The sequence below is a fragment of the Anas platyrhynchos genome, chromosome 5 (assembly GCF_047663525.1).
Source record: "Anas platyrhynchos isolate ZD024472 breed Pekin duck chromosome 5, IASCAAS_PekinDuck_T2T, whole genome shotgun sequence".
NCBI lineage: Eukaryota > Metazoa > Chordata > Aves > Anseriformes > Anatidae > Anas > Anas platyrhynchos.
The window spans coordinates 4,641,778-4,660,252 of NC_092591.1; the positions used below are offsets into that span (position 1 = coordinate 4,641,778).

General features: G+C 45.4%; 1 protein-coding gene across 4 annotated transcripts in view; it reads left to right on the top strand.

Annotated features, from left to right (window-relative positions):
• Positions 1 to 17,982, top strand: part of TMEM260 (transmembrane protein 260) — a 32,087-nt gene extending 14,105 nt beyond the window's left edge. For 2 of the 4 annotated variants that reach the window (XM_038180248.2, XM_072038132.1), the window contains exons 4-16: positions 455 to 632; positions 2,548 to 2,661; positions 4,480 to 4,659; positions 6,363 to 6,403; positions 6,767 to 6,850; positions 7,226 to 7,343; positions 7,716 to 7,888; positions 8,885 to 9,056; positions 9,220 to 9,368; positions 10,311 to 10,487; positions 11,045 to 11,098; positions 11,505 to 11,595; positions 12,662 to 17,982. In XM_038180248.2, coding sequence (XP_038036176.2) covers positions 455 to 632; positions 2,548 to 2,661; positions 4,480 to 4,659; positions 6,363 to 6,403; positions 6,767 to 6,850; positions 7,226 to 7,343; positions 7,716 to 7,888; positions 8,885 to 9,056; positions 9,220 to 9,368; positions 10,311 to 10,487; positions 11,045 to 11,098; positions 11,505 to 11,595; positions 12,662 to 12,934 — 1,804 coding nt within the window. In that variant the 3' untranslated portion in view covers positions 12,935 to 17,982. Of the gene's footprint in view, positions 1 to 191; positions 262 to 454; positions 633 to 2,547; positions 2,662 to 4,479; positions 4,660 to 6,362; positions 6,404 to 6,766; positions 6,851 to 7,225; positions 7,344 to 7,715; positions 7,889 to 8,884; positions 9,057 to 9,219; positions 9,369 to 10,310; positions 10,488 to 11,044; positions 11,099 to 11,504; positions 11,596 to 12,661 lie in introns of all 4 variants that reach the window. The other 2 variants (XM_038180249.2, XR_005266222.2) reach the window with 2 other exon arrangements.
• Positions 17,983 to 18,475: the final 493 nt, after the last annotated feature.

Here is an 18,475-nt window from a genome sequence, read left to right on the forward strand (position 1 = left end):
TCCACTCTTTATGCAGGGGCTCGATGAATTTAAGGCTGCACCGCTGCTCGCGTGTCCTCCAGCGGAGAGCATCCCGTTAGAGGCATGACTCTCTGGCTCGGCGTACCGTGACCCGCTGTGTCATTGCTCATCAAGGTTTCTGAACCGAATTGAATACTCTTTAAGTTTTTTTTTTTTTTTTGGTGTTTCAGGAGAAAAAGGCAGCCTGGCTCGCCAGCCGGTTGGTATTCAGCGCCTTGCAAATACACGGGACGGCTTGAGGTGCGCCCTCCCTAATTGCAATTCTCTGCAAGGAAATTATTAGGAAGATATTAACCATATAATGTTTTGGGAGGATGCTGGGTAGCAGTCAAAATTTCTGCTGCTACAGTATGTTTAAAAAAAAAAAAAAAAAAGGACAATAAAGTAGGCTTTTTTGTTGGAAAAGAAGATTTCATGTTATCTGTGTTTGCAGGCTTTCTGGCTCATATGCTGGAGGAATCCTTGCTGCGGGGGTGTTTTCATTTTCTCGTCTAACATGGCAGTGGTCCATCACGGCGGAGGTTTTTAGCTTAAACAATCTGTTTGTGGGGCTGCTTATGGCTCTTACCGTGCATTTTGAGGAGGCATCCACTGCAAAAGAGAGATCAAAGGTAAAACATCTCAAGGAAAGTGAATAGTTCTTTTTTTTTTTCAATTAGTCATCACGTGTCTGTTTAATTTCCTGTTCATTTAGTATTGATTTAGTTTACTTTACGTAGGAAAGGCCAGATTTGGGGACTGGGTTCAGCACCTGTGCTTGGTGGTGTTGATCCCTGACCTGCCTGGACTCAGAAGTGCCAAAATTGAAGGATCTGTGTGCGTTCCTTAAGGGTTGAGGTGGGATGTGCTGGATCTGCTTTGGCTTTTTGTTGTTTTAAACACACGGGATAGAAGAGAAAAAAGCAAAATCATTCTCATCTAAACGTTTCGGTGCAAAGTTTAATTTTCTGCATCAAAGACTCAAACCAGGCAGTGGGTGTTCGAGGGTTTGTTGTCAGAACTGTGATGTTCCCGAGGGCAAATAGATGCATCATACAGGAAAATTCATCAACTCAGAAGCCCAGGTTTCTAATGAAACACAGAAACGACCAAATTTTCAATCAGTTCTGTGCAGTTCAATGTATATGCTCCTGAAATTAAATGTGCCCCTAAAATAATGCCACTATTAAATACAGAGACATTGAATTTCATGCCGTGTTCTCTACTTTGTAAACGGACTCGGCAGTCAAAAGGTGTTCTTGCTCCCCGGCCTTGTTCTTTCTACTTTTATTTGCCTGAACACCTGATCTCCTCTCTTCCTACAGACTTGCCTGCTGTGACTCCTCTAAGTTGTGTGAATAAAAGGATTTTTGTCAGGCTAGCCTGGAATTTCAGGAGCACACAGTGGTAGTTTACTCAGCTTGGCAAATTCTCAAATAACATGTTTTATCACTGGCTTATGGAGGCCTTGTTTCATCATCGGGCTTTTGTATTTTCTGGTCACTTCTGCCCCAAGACCCTGGGCTCCACAAAGATGGAGTTGGGGCATTTTCCGACCTGCTCCTGTGGTTTACTGTGCCCAATTTCCATTTGGATTTTCAGGTGAGGTTTTCAGGAGCAGCCAGTGAGCTTGTTTCCATGCTCTGGGTGGCCAGCATCACACGCCTCGAAGAGGCCAGACTACAAACAGCGAGTTGGCGACACTTTTTGTAAATCTGACTTTCTTTCAGACATTTTCAGGAGCTTGCTTGATTCACTGATGTACTTGAAAAATTACTCAGGTGGTCCTGAGTCTTGTGGGGCAGCTCTGAAGCCCACAAAGTTTTTCTGAAGTTCTGGCAGGTGTTCCTGGGACAAAACAGCATCCAGTGTTGAACGCCGATTAAAAACGTTATGATCCCATCACCATGCCAAGGCAAGTGTTTGCACCTCACACACTTCATTGTCACCAGTGACTGAAATTAGCAGGGGCAGTGCTCTGGTGACTGATGGGCGGTCAGCTCCTGTCCAACGATGTCTGTGGGACCCTGGTGGCTTTTTGCCCATTGAGGAGTGTGGACAAGTGTGGCTCCAGGGTGTGACATGGACCAAGTGGCCAGTGATGGAGAAGGAGGAGAAAGATTGAGCATGAGAAATGCCCTGCACTGTGCTGCAGAGTCTGGATATGTTACCTCCTTTATCAGAAAACTCTTTCAGAGATGCTCAGAAGGGATCTCAGACCACTCAGTGATGCTGCATTTAATTCCCTTGGCTTAGCAAGTTTGTGTGGCCCTGACTTTAGCCCACTGTGCCTGCAAAAGAGTCAAAAATCATTCCTGTTATGTAAAATAATGTCTCTGTACATAAAAGTGGCATTATTTATTTTTTTTTGTGGCATAAAAATAATCTGAAGTAACCCGTGTTGTCTGTGTTACAATCGACCAGTGCTCACTGATGTGCTTTGCCTTCTCTAAGCATGCTGCGGGCTGCGCTCAAGCTGCTTTGGCATCTGGGTGTTTTTGCAGGTGATAAAGAGTAACTGTGAGGTTTTGGTTTTCTCCCTTTCAGATCTCTAGACTCGGTGCCTTTTGCTGCGGGCTCAGCCTGTGCAACCAGCACACGATAGTGCTCTATGTGGCTTGTATCGTGCCCTGGGTTCTCTCCCGGCTGCTCAAGAAGACGGTACGTATTTTGCTGACCCATGCCTCTGTTTTAGCTTGTTTTAAGGCCGTTAATAATTCTTCTTTTCCAACCATTTGTTTATATGTTGATGTACGAACCGTGTTAGTAGGAATTCTGTCCAAACTCATCAGTCAACCACCTGAATTTACAGCCCATCGCAGTGTAGGGGCTTTGCTCACACCAGCGACCTGCCCGTGACTCCTGGCACAGGAGCTCAGTGCCCCGGCTGTTTGTAAGTGCCCAGTACACAGCCGCAAGGCCAATACTCTGAGCTAAAACTCCTCGGTGTGCAGGAGCTAAGTGTGTTCAGTGCAGGTACCTACCTGTTGGTGGGACGCCACGGGCGTGAGCAGCCTCTCCTGGCTGATGGCACTGCCTTTTGCATGGCTGGGGATGAGTTTGTGTGTTGATTCCCTGGTGGGACCACAAAACCCACTTCTGCTTGTTGCACATCATCTCATGACTGGTGTCAGCAGTCGCAGAGGTAGCCAGAGTAGGTAGCACAGCAGGAAGGGTGCTGCAGGTGCTGATCTCTAGGAGGACTCCTAGAGATCCACCTGGATGAAGCCCCCAGTGATGTCCAGGTGCCCTGCAATGCTTTTGTCACCTGTAGGTGGTCTTCTGCAAGTGGCTGTGTTGGGCTGGATGCTGACGTGTTGCAGAAGCCCTGCTTTGCTCTGAAAAGGGCTGCACATCTTGGATGGGATGCACAGCTCAGAGCTGAGCCCGGAGTGAAACCCACCAGCTGCAATAGGGGCAGCTCAGACAAGCTTGGTCCAAGAGGTCAGCATGTCCAGCAAAAGCCTTCCTGACCTCGTATTTCCCATAACAAAATGATGGAAATGCATTTGTGATCTTTAAACGGAGCTTTTTTCACAACCAGGGAGGCCTGGAGAGACATCTGTGATTTCCAGCAGGGAGAATGCTGTGCCAATATGGCATCACTGGGAAACACCCTACCTAGACACCAGCCCAGTAGACCCTGCTGCAGACCACCACCTAAAAAGAGGTTAATCGATCAAAAATGGTGGCTTTCAGTGAAACCAACAAAAAAGAGCCAGGCTTCTAAAGGAATTTTTGACCGGCGACGTTACCGAGCTACTTTCTCTGCTCTGGAGGTCGTCGCTCTGAATGGGCTCTCTTCCACATCACCCCAAATTCTGAAGGGAGTGCTTTGATTGGCAGGACGGTGCCTGATGAGAAAGCAAGCGTGCAATATTCCGGGGTGGGATTTTCCAAAGCACTTAAAGGAGTTAGGCACACAAGTCCCTTTGAAAGTCTTGTCTTCCTGACCCCTTAGGCAGTCTTGAAAATCCCACCCCAAAAGTTGGCCTATCCAATTTAGCCAGCCTAATCACGATAAAGTAAATGGCAAAACCGACTCCTGATGATGGTGGTGATGCGTGTAGTTGTACTAGAGCAGCATTTTTTTTTTTTTTTGCCAGATGGAATACCAGCCAACTCTTAATCGCTGCAAAGTGGGTTATCTCAGCCTTGCAGTGCTTCAGCCATCTATGCATGTCATGCCATGATTTAAATGTGAAAGATGCAATGAGTATGATACTCATGAGTCCTAGCTAATATTATTTGCTTCACTTAAATTTCACCCTGCCATGCAAAGGAGATCAGTTTGATGCAGTTTCCTAGTAATCCACAAAATCGTAAGGTTTAACATAGCATTTTGTAGGGACTTACTATAAATTGAGAGATCAGCTCTGTGTAAATATATTTGATGTTTTTTCTTTATCTGTTCTTGAAGTTCCAGCACGATTAAACTAAAATAAACATTGTTATGCAATATGACATATTTTGGTGCAGGAATTGTCCCTAGGCCATTTGCTGAAGTTGGGTTTATGCTTCTTGGCTGGTTTGCTGCCTTATCTCTATCTGCCGGCTTCGTCCTACCTCAATCGAGCCCGTTGGACATGGGGAGACCAGACGACTTTTCAAGGATTTTTGACCCACTTTCTCAGGGAGGAATATGGGACGTTCAGTCTGGTAAATACGGGTCATTTTCTAAATGGCTTTCTTTTGAGATATGCGGTAGCAGGAGCTTTCTGTTCATGACATTAAATAGTTTGGCTAAGAAATGGAAAATAATTTACGTTTTAAATGTTTATTTCTGATTTTGACCTTTTGATCTGTCGGAGTTTCTGGGTATGGATCAGATGTCTTAGTGGTGTGAGCTGTATTATTTACTGGACACTGTACAGATGTCTCATATTTCAAAAAGCCAAAAGAGAAAGCCTTGCTAGAGGGAAATGGTGACATCAATTTTGTGTTTTTCTTGTTTTAAGACAAATAATTGTCTTTTTTATTATTTATTTTATTTTAAATAGCTATTTAAAGAGGTTGCAAGCAGTTTTCATTGCTTTACCTTTAAAAGATATTCCTCTAGCTTACTTCCTAGTAATATTTCATTGAAATATTTTATTGACATTGAATATTTTATCAAAATGAGTGGTAGGTTTGGGAGATCTCAGAATCCTCTGCTCTGGATTATTCTGCCTGCTTTGTGCTCTTGCAAAGGGAAGGAGGTGCGATGTGATTCTGCAGGGTGTAGGGTTTGCATCTCTCTCCTCCAGCCCTAACTCAGATGTTTGGCTCTGGGCACCCAAAGAAAGCAATGCCCAGCACCCCTTCTTTCCATCCTGCTTCAGAGATTTCAGTGCGGAGGGCTGGGAGAACAGAAAGAGGTCTGATTTATGTATCTTGTCACTCTTTGGGGTCCTCAGCATCCTCAGAAATGAAGTCCTGTGCCTGCAGCAGCTGCCTCCAGCTGGTGACACACCACGAGCACCCCATTGCCATTCCAGGGAACGCTCCCACAGCCATCCCTGAGAGCTGTGTAGCTGTAGCATGCGAGGGAAAAGATTTGATAAATCCAAATCAAATCTTTCCAAAACTCCTCCAGAGGTAACATCCACCCTCTGAAGGGCTTCGGAGACTTCCCCTGTTGTCCTGTTCCCAGCTGTCTCCCGAGAATTAGGTTCTGCTGGGCATGCAAATCCCTTAACTCCTGTCTCCATCAGATGTGATGAATTCAAGTTGATGTTCAGGCGGCTTAGGGCTGGACCGCGTGTAATCCTGCCCCGTAAATCACATTTACGATGAACTGGTCTGAAGCTGGAGCAGTAAATGCAGCAAAATCCAAGCGTTTGGTCCCAATGCCAGCTGGGCTAATGCCAGAGCCCTGCCTGGATGGACAGACAGGTCCTAGGGAGGGGCTTTGCTTTGTTTTAGGGGCATGCAGGGTCAAAAAACATTTTTATCGAGATTAAATACTCCTTCCAGACCTGCTGGATCCACTTTCCCTTATATCTGGTAGTCACCACTTTTCCAGCAAGCATCTAGGAAGGAGTTTCTCTTCTCCACCACGCACCACTTGTTTCTCAGGCTTGTGCCGTGGAGTGCAGGTCTCTGCAATGAAAAAAAACTCATATATCTGTACAGATCTGTGAGTGCAGAGGGGCCATGAGCAAGGCTGGTAAGCAGGCAGGAATTGAGGCCCGTGTGCTTTTCTCTTTGTTTAAGCAATTCCTGTTCCCTGTGCCCACTCTCTGGCACCACCTGAAGGGGTTTTGGAGGAGCCCTGTATGCTGGGGGCTCTGCAAACTGAAAACAAAAAAGCTTTTCCTTGCCCCAGTGACACATTAGTCAGCGTGTGGGCTTCTCATGGGTTCTCTTTCTTTTTAATCCAGGCCAAGTCGGAGACTGGATCCAGTATGAGAGAGATGCTGGTGTGAGTAAAACCCCGAGTTCACCTTGCAGTGGGGAGAAACCTGTCACCACCACTGTGCTCTCAGCCCAGGTGGCTCCTCTCCTGCCTGTCTTCTCCTTCCAAAGCTGGGGCTGTGCATGCCCAGCACCAGGACAGTGCATGTCTGGCTGTCCTCCTACTGAGGGAACAGTGCTCGATCCCCTCCCCAGCAATTTTTTCATCCAAAATCCTGGCATGTAAACCCAGCTTGTTCCCATTCCTGGTAGACTTGATCCCATTTGGACAGGGATGCGTTATGCTGTCCTTCTGCCCTGCTCCTTGCTACTCTCAGAGTGTTGGCAGCGATTTTGGGGTGATGCAGACGTGCACTTCATTTCTCCACAGCTCCCAGCTGGCGCAGATGAGGTCGGAGCTCTCCCTCCCTGTCCTCGCCCTGGCACTCGTGGCCTGTCTCAGCGCAGCGCTGCCGTAAGTTGGAGGGGACTCTTTGCTCTGAGCCACTTTTCTTACAGGCTGGGTGTGAGCTTTGGCTGTTTTTTCTGCCTTGTGTGTGGGGCTTCCCTGTGCAGAAATTCCAGCAGTTGTCCTGTTCTGGTTATTGATAAAGAGAAAAATAGCCCTGCACCTGGTTACGCTTAGACTTTGTAGACCGCAGGCTTAAAAAGCTTGCAACTCTGATGGTTGTGTGCTTTGGAAAGGTTTCATAAATTGCAAAGGTAAAGACCCAGCAGCTGCTTGAATTAAATTCATTTAAGCATGCAGGGAGACAGTTACCTTCAAGTGCCTACAACTTTTTTCCTACTTTTTGATCACGCCACTAGAGCGCTGTATTATTTTTTATAGGAGAAGGCAACAGAAGTCCTCTGTGATCTGGCTCTTCGCTGGAATGCTGTGTGTTTATTCTCTCTTCTTTGCCTGGAGAGCAAATTTGGATGTTACAAAGCCTCTGTTTCTGGGCGTGGTAAGTTTCACTCCGAAAATTGCTCTGGGGTGTTACATTTTGGAAGAAGCCTCCTTCAGGCTTTGTCGGCTGCTGTTGCTTCCCCAGCTAATCAGGAACAGGTGGTTGTCTTGGAGCCGCACAGGGTGTGAGCATGCAGCTACATTTTCTGGTTCCTTATAGCTGGGGAAACAGAGATGTGGTGTCTGGGAATTTAGAGGGATGATTTGTATGTAAAAGGAAGGAAAGAAATAAAACAACAACAAAAAAAAAACTCTGCATATCTCTGTCTGCTCTTAAACTGTGAGCTTCTCAGCCCAGAGACCATCCTACCCTGAAAACCTGGACCTGCATCCTGTGGCAGGAGGTACATGCCCTGTGTTTGTGCCCTAGGTGGAACGTTTCTGGATGCAGAGCAATGCTGTCGTGGCTGTGCTGGCGGGGCTGGGGTTGCCCATCCTCGTGTCCCTTGCTGGTTCCATGCTGGAGGGTGGCCGGGCGCTGCTGTGGCTGGAGTGGCTTTCTGCTGTGGCTCTTGTTGCTGCTCAAATTTGGGCAAATTACAGGTAAGGAGCCCCCAGGGCTGTGGGATGCTGTGTGGTTGGGTGCTGCTGAAACCTGCACGAGTCCAGGTGCCCATCGAAGCAGCCGTGGTCATGGACTTGGGGCGTGGAGTCTGCCCCAGTCCCTTGTCTGAACACCCTCAGAACCACCAAGTACCAACCTCAGGCTGTAAGTCAGGGCTGAAGGAAGAAAATGATGTAGATACCTAAGCTTGGTATGGAAGAAACCCCTGAATCTCTGCCTTATTGCCCAGTGCTTACAGAATTGATTTGTCCCAAGCAGTCACCTTCTCCTTCCCTTGCAGATTTCCTTCTACCCAGGACTTTTTCTTACTTTTTTTTTTCCTCTTTGAGTTAGAACTGTATTGTAGGGCTTCCTTATTCCATAACCACGCTGAAGGTTCTGCTGTGGTCTGGGTACAAATCAGAATAGTAGTAGGGGTGCTCACATAGAGGCTGATGAGCTGGTGAAGAGTATGGTGCACGGGCAGGAGAGCATCCTGCTCTTGAGTGTACATGCTGGTGTGCGTGCACATGATGGAGAACCAAAAAGGATCTCATCTCAAGAAATGTAAATCTCCTTCTACCTGGTGCTACAAAAACATGGCTACTTATTGCTTAATCAAAAGCAATAAAAGGGTGAAGAGGATTTCTAATATTTAGAGCCATTGTTGTAGTGGCAATTCCAGCTCCAATTAGTAAATCTTTAGGTTTAGCCCAGGAAAAAGTCAGAATGAAGGTGAATCCATGCAATGGTTGTGTATTTTGGCAAAAATGTCATGACATGCCTCTGGTGATGGTGTCTGAGGCACTGTAGTCTTAAATGCTTCATTTTTATATCTTTTTTTTTTCTGTAAATGGAGGTGATGATTTTCAGCAGGATCTGACCACAAGAAGGGCTTCACCTGTGGATGCCAAATGCATAAAGTTATTCTGAAGATGGGCAAAGGCACGCAGATGCCTAGTTGTAAGATGCTCTTTCTCATCTGTTCTCTTAAGCACCTGTGATCAGAGCACCAATTATATTGTTGACAACTTTGCGAGAAACCTGCTGTCCTCTATGCCGATGGGTGCAGTGGTCTTGCTCAGAGGAGATTTACCCGGGAACGCCCTTCGTTACCTTCATTATTGCGAAGGAGTGAGGCCAGATGTCACCTTAGTGGACCAGGAGGTACGTTCAGAAACTGATATTGAAAGCCATTGCTGAAATGGGAGGTGACCCTTACTGTGTAAATGGAGTCATTGCTCGTACAGAAACCATTTCTACAGCTGCTGGGTGTAAAATGGATGAAAACTGCTTCTTGTTCTAACTGTGGTGATGTTTTTGGTGATAGATGATGACTTATGAATGGTATTTACCCAAGCTGGCAAAGCATTTACCCGGTGTCTCTTTTCCTGGGGACCGGTGGAATCCTGTGGAAGGAGTGTTACCCGATGGGACACGAACTTTTAATCTCCATCGTTTCCTCAAAGTAAATAAACAGTAAGCATTTCTTTCGTATGTAACAGCTTTCCTAAAATCTTCAACCCTTTTTTCTTGAAATTGTTTATGGAACAGCCTGGTACTGCATCCTAAAGACCAATTTTCTCTGCTGACATCCTCCCTGGTGGTGAGATTATTTTTACAATTAAAGCAAATATCTCTGCAGAAGTAACTCCATCCAGATATAACATTCAATATTGTTGAACAATATTATATCTTGTTGAGCAAGATAAAATATTCTTGTTGTATTGAGGTAGGTTTAGATTTTAAGAAGGAAAAATAAGGTGATTGGCAGAGAATATTTACAATGTTTGTTTTGATTTCACCGACAATTCATCACAAAAAAAAAAAAGAAGCATTCCTATATACTCAAAATGATGATAGTTGGAGAGCAAATGACTGCAGCTTCTCCTTGGTGAGCGTTGTGGCCAAGTGATTAGCATAGAATGAATGTATTCCACGAATAATCATCGTATAAAAATAGCTTAGTAAGAGTGGAGAAAGGATTAGATACTCACATGAATAAGAATAGCATCTGCATTTAGACTAGCTGGGTTGAGCCTTGCGAGTGTGGGTAGGCAGAAGAGCACGGGCAAGTGCCATCAGGAAGAAATGGGCTTCTCCTCCTGCTTCTGGCACGTGTGTGAGGTCCAGCAGAGGGGAGAGAGGACATCTCCTTTGGGGTATCTCCTGTGCTGGCTGCACAGATGTGCAATACTGGATGGGGTCCTTATTTGCAGCGTGGGATCTGTTTTGTAGCTGGACCTGGAGATGTGCACCTTCCGACGTGAGATGGTTTGGGTGGGTGTCTGTGCCCCAGAAAATGTGTGGCTTAAATCCTGTGCATTGCACCTATGTGGGGTGGGTGGCTTGCTTGAGCATGCGGGGTTGCCCCAGGTCTGCTTCACAGTTCCTCTCTGTGTTGTGTTTTTTTTTTGGCAGTAAGGAAGTGTTTGTCTGCATAGGTCTTCATGAAGGGGACTCCACCTGGAGAAGGAGTTACTCTCTTTGGCCGTGGGGTACCTGTGAAAAGTTGGTTCCTTCTGATGCTGTCTTTGACCCAGGCGAGTGGATTCGTCTCACAAGGAATCTCTATAACTGGACTGAAGACTATGGGAGGTAAGAGGCAGAGGACCCTGTTCCTTCCTGCTCGTTATTCTTCTGCCAGCAGTGTAACCACATCAGTGTTAGAGAAACTAAACATGAACCATAATCATAATGTTTTGTTTTGGAACATAAAATAAATCTGCTTGTGATATTTTTGGTAGAGTTAAAATAGAGAGGACATTTCTAGTGAATTATCAGGTCCAATCCTTATTTAAAACTTGATTGGGAGCCAAAAAACACTGAGAACGTGGGACATCTAAAGCTTTAAATGTCACGGACTGAGCTGTGATGGATGGTAAAAAATATCTCTCACTTCGTGCCTAGCTGGGATGCTGTCAAACAACCAATTTGAGCACCAGAGGCTCCCCTGGTGCAGAAAGAGGAATAAAGTTTTATGAATGACTGAGGATCAGCTCAGTTCTCTGCTGTCACAGAGCCATAGGCTTCACGAGAGGTTTTCTTCTGCCTGGGAGGTCTGTAGCTGCTTGGGTTGTAAGGACTGATTGTGTGATGGGCTAAACACAGTGACGTGGATCTGATGGCTGGATTTTATTTTAATTTCCGTTTAGTTTCAAGCCCTCTTCCTGGGAAGCTGTCGCCAACGAGGAGATGTGGCAAGCCAGGTGATGCTCCTTTGCTCCCCTCCAACAGCTGGTGGGCAATGCCAGCTCCTTGGCGTGGAAACACACACCAAAGTGGGCAGCTTGATGGTGCATGGCCTTGTTGGATCTAAACGAGCCAAGCTTCAGGAGGAAAAGATGGGCCAAATGCGATGAAGGGTGTATTGCCTCTGGCAAGCAATGGTTTTGTTCACCTGAAGGCTCTGCTCAAAGTATCTTGGAGGAACAGAGGTAGTTCAGACACACCGTGGAAAGAAATTGTAGTGGTGTCACTGATTTGAAAAAAGCTTGTGTGCTGTCCCGTACAATTAAAGGGCTTTATGGACGCATTGAAGATGTGTGTAATCATGAGATGTGAGCTGGTTATGTTAAGCAGTTTGTATAATGGACCTTTTTCTTGTTCTCCTAGGATGAAAACAGCTTTCTTTATATTTGACCTTGCAGAAACTGCCAGTGTGACTGCAGAAATGAAATCACAGCTTTACACGTTGGCATACGCTGTAAGTCATGCATTTTGCTACGAATGCTTCCTGCAGTCTTCATCCTTTTTTTATTGTTTTTAATTTCTTGACTACATGGGAATATCACGGTGTATCTATAGAGGTGGGTTGTCCTGTAATCTGCATTCTCTCTCATCCATCCAAACCAGGAGCGTAGCAGATTCAAAGAGATTTGTTCAGGGATATTATCCGTTCCTGCTTGCCCTCTCGGTCAGGGAAGATGCCAAAAGCTAACCAGTTGACACCCTCCTTTTGCTATAATTATGTTGTCTGTGCTGGGCTCCAAACCCATGCCAAGAGATTGCCTGTCCTGAAGTCCCCTCTATGCACTTGTCCTCTCTGTCATTACACAGTCATGCATCTGAGCCAGCAAGTGTAAAATCCGACAGTCTTCTCACTGCAAATTAATTCTGCTGCATTTCACAGCAAAGAATGACATACGTAAGCTGGTGGAGGTATCTCTATAAATATTGTACTGCCAGAGATGCCAGCAGATGCACAAAACGATCAGTGTGTGTCAGCAGAGAGGAGGAGTGTTTTATACCCCAGCAAACAGCCTACAAATAGTTTCCTTTAAACATTTGCCTCTTATGTTGTGATTTTTGCTGTTCTGTTCTGCAGTGTTGTCAGCATTGTGCCTGATGTTGAGCTTGTGAATATTGCCACTCAAAAGACTGCTCAAGTCCTGTTGAAGATGTCCTTATTTCTTGAAATATTGAGTAAATGTTTTTTCCAGAGGCAGCAGTGAAATCTTTTTCCCCAGCCCTGTGTAACCCTTCTCCTGGGGAAGGGCATAATGTGCCCGGGGGTTATTTCGGTCATCTGTAATGTTTCTAAACATACATCTGCTCCACAAAAGGAACTGATTCAGCTCCCAGTTGGATTTTGGATTCATTCTGTCACACATCACACAGCAAACACAGAGTGAGGTTTCAGAAATCCTCTGACTCTGGGCGTAGACATCTAAATAGCATCTGTTCCTTTATGGACAGTTTTGAAGCACTGTTAAAAGCTGTTGGTCCCCTTTGTTTGATTAATTTGCCCTTTTTTTCCCTCCCTGTAACAGTCATACAAAGAAATTGTCAACTCTCATCCAAATCATCCGGTGAACTGGCACAAAAACTACGCGATAGCCTGCGAGAGGATGTTGCGTCTCCATCAGGTGGACGTGGATCCCGAGGTGCTGCTCTCTGAAACTGTTAAACATTTCCTCTTGTACACTGAAAGAGCAGAAGACGATCCCCAGCGGCAGGATATCCTGCAGGCTGTGAAACACCTGAAGAAGGAGCTGCAGGGGCTGAGGAAAATGAAAGCTGATCTGAAGAGGCGAGCTGGATAGCGCCTGTTCCCCCCCCCCCCCCCGCACCTTCTGAAGCACTGAGATGTTTGAAGTTAGGAGCAAAAATTTGAGTTGGGCATCGACAACTTATAAAAGGCAGCAGAAAGAGCAGTAAAGAGGAAATCAAGCAGGCTTGCCACCGCAGGAACGTACTGTTATTTGTTCTTTGATGGCCGTTGCCAAATGAACAGTTTGTATTGTTTTCTATGGGGAAGAAAGCTCATCACTAAATAAAATGCTGGCTTTCAAAGGAGAGTTTCCTTCTAAAGGAAACCCGTGAATCTCTACTACTATGGAGAGCTTTTAATTTTGTTTATGAATACAGCATCCTTTAGAGATGCAAAAAGTGTTTTTAGCTTTTTAATGTTTCTTCAGTCAGTCATTAAGCAAAGGCTCGTACAGACATTTTTCTTTAGTTTGTGCATTTTTATGGTCACAGGGCAGTGCAGTTAGGTAGGTTTCCATCAGGACAAGTGTGTGGCATTTGTGGGGGTGTGACCACGTGCTGTTTCAGATATGCTCCATGCCCTGGCTGTGCCTCTACCATGGGGTGCTGCAGACATGACCCACTGGGGACACATGCAGCAGGTGGCTCAGCTACTTATTTTCCCCAAAATGACATAAAATAGCTTGTCTTTCAAAATGGAGATGATTCTTTGAAAGGCTTAAAAAAGACACCAAGCTCTTGTGGAAATGCGCATTTGTCAAAATTTTTGTACTTTGCTCTGCCATTCTCTGAAATCTCAGTGCAGTAGTGTTAGGGGAGAGAAATTGCTGACAGTCCAGGACTGCATTTGGGTTAGGAAACTTTTCAGAGAAGGAAGGACTTCCATAAGGATCACATTATCAAGCAGGATGTGCAAGCAAAATATGCATGGGAGCGAGAGGTGCTGTGTGGGGATGCTCTGTTGTAGGACTCAATTTCTACTTTTGAGTGCTGTGTTTGTGCTCTCTGCCATGCGTGCATGTAGGTGCAGATTTAGGCTCATGCGGTTACTAATCCTAATAGATCCCTTTAAGAGTAGATGACTTTTTTTGTTGGCCCTCTACCTCATTGTAGGAAAACTTGAGCACTTTTCATTGAGTGCTGTATGTATAAAAACCAAGCTGCTGTCTAGGATTCTTGTATTTTTCTTCATTTTTCTCCCTTTCATTCCGATTTATTTTCACAGGGTGATTTCTCCCCTGTTCGCCTATAAACAATTCCTGTCCAAACAGTGGATGAGAAATGAGCAATAAAAAAAAAAATAAAACTCTGGATTGCAAAGCCACAAAGCAGAGGGGAGAGTGAAGAAGAGCGGCACAGGGCTGTCATTTTAACTCTTTGTGTTGCAATTGACTACATTTCAGATCGACTGTGCCTCACTTAAATCTCTTCCTTTTTGTCAATTCCTGCAGAAGTGTTTGTACAGAGGGAGAGAGCATCATACATTCCTCCATGCAGCTTTCTCAGGGCTGGCTTTCTTCTCACTTCTCAAAATCAGCCCTTCAGTCTAGCAGAAAAGCATTAGGAATCCAATTTTTGAATGCTTTTGTTACCTGCATTATTGAAAATCCTTTCAAGCAAATATATTGAGCCAAGGGTTTTCTTTATCTTGATTAGATGCCCCTCCTCAGCTGCATAGTCTTGAAATAATTGGAAGCTTTTGTGGATTCCACTATCTGCTCGGGAGAAAAGAGAGGCTCTACAAAGGTATCTAAGCCTGCAGTCTGCTTCAAGTAACGTATCGTGGCACATTGTAATAAGCAGCGACACAAACTGCGAGCAGAACTTTCCCACTAGCAAAATGCCTTCCCAGGTATGAACAGCAGTAGGAACAGGATGTTTTTTTAGGGAACAAGACCAGAAATGCTTGCGACTGTGCCATTCGCCAGCACTGTGTCTGTATGAGTTGTGTGCGCATGCAACATGGGTGTCTGTGCTGGGTGTTCAGCTCCGAGGTATCACCGATGGTCGACTGCAAAGGTGGAAATGTTTAACAGAAGTTAGAAAATTCCTCCTGTGAATCTGTTCAGGTTAGATTTGCCTGTGCTCTTAGATGAACCAATTGCATGCATGTTTTTAAGCCTATTCGCTACAAGGCAGTGCTGAGGGATGCTGGCAGAAGTTTAATTTTTATCAGCTCCTCTTAGGTGGCACCCCTAAGTTTATCAAACAAGCAAAGCTGATTTGCTCTTCGTTAGTCTCAGTTGCATGAATTGGTTGCCAAGTAAACAGGATTTTGCATTTTCCTAATTACTTTCATATTTGTGTTTTACCTCTATTTGTTCTCTCGCAGAACTGGTCCTAATAATTAGTCAGACTCCTGCTGCCTAGACCTTAAAAAAAAAATAAAGGGGGGGGAGGAGGGAGACTTCAGAGGTTTTTTCCTCCCTTATAAATTCATTTTTGTTACAAGCATCTTTTATACATATTACTAAAGGGAGTGCACTAAGAAATGCAAATAATAGTTCTTTATTTTATTATGACAGTTAATTAATAGCAACCTGTTTTAATGAATAAAGTCACTCAGAGTCCTTCAGCACTTCCTAAGTAGAGGCCAGAATCTGTAGGGATTCTTTTTTCCCCCCCATTGTATAGCTCCTAGACTCGGCGCACTATATAGGGCCTGTATAGAAATGCTCGCTAATGAAGAGGGAGGGCGAGGAACTTGTCTGCATTCAAAGATCACTGGTGAGTCATTCAGCGAGAAAAGGCCCCTTGCTAGGAATAGTCACAGTTCCGCGGCATTGTGCTAGCAAAAGGGTTTGATCAAAGGTCTCCTGCGGAGCTTGCATGGTTTCCTTTCATACGACGACCATAATTAAAACCACTAATTCTCTTTTAAAATGCTGCAGGATGCCATGTAGGCATCTGTCTGGAGTGTCCTTTGTGCTGTCGGGAGCTGTTAAGGACCAGCGCCGAGGGCTTTTCAGCGACATGCCAGTCAGGAAGGTGATTCGACATAAGGGTGCCTCTGAAGGCTTGACAGGGCCTTGACTACACAATCCGAGCTGAATTTGCCCCTTGTCAGCTGCCAGTAAATAAATCTCAAAGGGGGAAAAGCTGAAGTTTCATTACCTGATCCCCGGGGCTTTGTTGGTTTTGGCATCGCCCAGGGGGAAGCCCTCGCCCCGTGGGGCTGGGGGGCTGGAGGTGGCCATTGGCCGCGTTGGGCGCGGGGCCGTTTGAAGACCGTCAATACTTGTAACAGTTCAGCTGTTGGGAAGACAAATAAATGGAAGAGCCCATTAATCCCCTTTGGGTACTCGGTGCCTTTTGCCCTTTTATCGCAGCCTTATTAGGTTCCTACTCATCTTGAACCAGGAGGAATGAATTGAGGTTGTTGAGCGCTAATTGGCAAAGACTTTTCATCGTGGGCCAAGAACTTTCCCTGACTTGAAAGTAACTTCGCCACGGGGAGGATCAGCGAATTCTTGCCTTGCCATTAAAACAAAACCCCCAAATCCCATCGGGATTCAGCGCGGTCTTTAAAAAGAAATAAAGAGGCAACTGCTAAATTGTTGGGCTTGGCCTTCGTCAAGATGTTGGTAACTTACATTTGCTGTTTAAGAGGGAGTTGAGGAACCAGATGCCGAGCAGGGCGATCTGTCCTGAAATGCAGCTGAAATGTGTCTGTCCTACGTGTGTACACATGCGTTACCAAACTACTTGCAGGCCAGGCTTCCCAAAAGCAGCCTGGAGATGATCTGTAAGGTGGCACAGACATTCCTGTTGGCTTGCAGCCACTTGGGTGTCACGCAGAGCGCTGTTAGGGTTACCATATGCCCAGGGCCAATGCTGGCTGCCCTTGATTCATCCCTAGGTTTGGTAAGAAATGATTCAGAGCGAGGAAATACTTCAGCATGGAGTCACTTGCATGTTCTTGTTATTTTTTAATGTCGAGTTTGGTAAATGGTGTGTTAATTTAAGTGTACTTACTGCCCTTTCTCCCCATCTCCCTCATTGCACATCTAAACTGAAGAGTAAAACTCGGGAGGTCATGAACGCATTTTATCCACAGTGTGACACCTCAGTGTTGTGACCACCTCGGCCTGGAGGACATCAGGCAGAGGTTTTAGAGCAGAAATCCCTATTGCTGTGTTCCCCAGCCTCCACATCGGGGGAACACATGAAAGAAGGCACCCATATTACAGGTGGCATCTCCAGGGGGTGCCGATGACTGCACCCTGGTGAAGCCATCCCAGTGTGGCCCACCCCAGGGGCCTGCAGGGTCGAGAGCTTGGCACATCGCTACATGAGCAAACAGTGGCTAAAGCTCCTGCTCCGCTCATGGCACCGAATGAAGATGTCATTGTCAGCACCCTGGGAAAGGCTGTTTGGTTTGGATCTGCTCGGCAAAGCCAGAGCGAGCGCTTGTGGTGTTGCCCCTGCCAGGCTGCCACATGGAGCAGCCATGTTCATGGCCACCACAGGCCGTGCAGGGAGGGCAGAGAGCTTTGTGGTGGCACCGTGTCCTCCACACCTTGTCCCTTCTCCAAGAGCACTTCAATGCGTTGCTGCAGGTCAGGTACAGCAGCAACTTCATGATTTTTTTGGTTTTGGGAAAAAAATGCATAGAAAGGGAAGAGGACCATGACTTATTTTGAGATGTTTTGGGGGTCTTTTGTTTATTGTTCTTATTTGTCTCGGCCTTTGGTTTAGCGGCAAAGCCTCTTAAATAGTGTAGAGTGTAAAAAGCACATCTGAAGAACTGCTGAACCTCCTCAGGTAGTACCTGCTGCCTGTTTCAGACCAGAGGAAGGACTTGTGGGCCCAAAGTTTTTCAATTTTTTCCTAAAGTTTATTATTTCTCCCTTGCTGCCTCTTGGCACTCCTGTTGTATTCAAACCTGACATTTCAGTAATGGCCTGTTCAAAATGGAGTGAAAACAAAGAATGAGGATAAATTGGCATAATTTGCTTCAGGTGACTGGCATTGGGAGAATTTGTGCTGGTAGCAGGCAGGTTGGAGGTAGTGCACTCCATCCAGCAAGACTTCTCAGCCTGTTCCTAATGAATCTGAGAATTTGCCTTCTGTTGGGCTCAATAAACTTGATGCAAACTTATTGAATATCGGTGAATTTGTGTTTGTAAATCCATGTTGTTCAAAGTATGGCACAAGTGGATTTTTTTGGTGAGTGAGGAAGAGACACAAGGGCCTCAAGGAAGATGAAGGGCAGCCTGGGTACTTGGTGCACGCAAGTGTTGTCATTGCTGGCTAAAAAATGAGGGGATGAGGTACTTCTCAAGAGAGCTTCTCCATATGAGATTACGTCTTGCCAATATTTGGGAAAGAAAAATTGAGAGATTGATTTCAAGCTGTGGTTTGGAATTGAAAAAAAATGAACTTTTTTGTTGTTTGTTTTTGCGTTTAGAGAAAAAAAAATCTTAATTTTGAACCTTAAAATTAATTGAGTTAATTCAACTTGGCCATGCTATTCTTGGATTTGAGTGAGTGTTGCAGATTGATTTTGCTAGGAAAAAAAAAAAAAAAAAAAAGTATTTTTACAGGTAAGCGTGAACTATGAGTAATTCTGACTACAAGAATCCTCTTTTGGG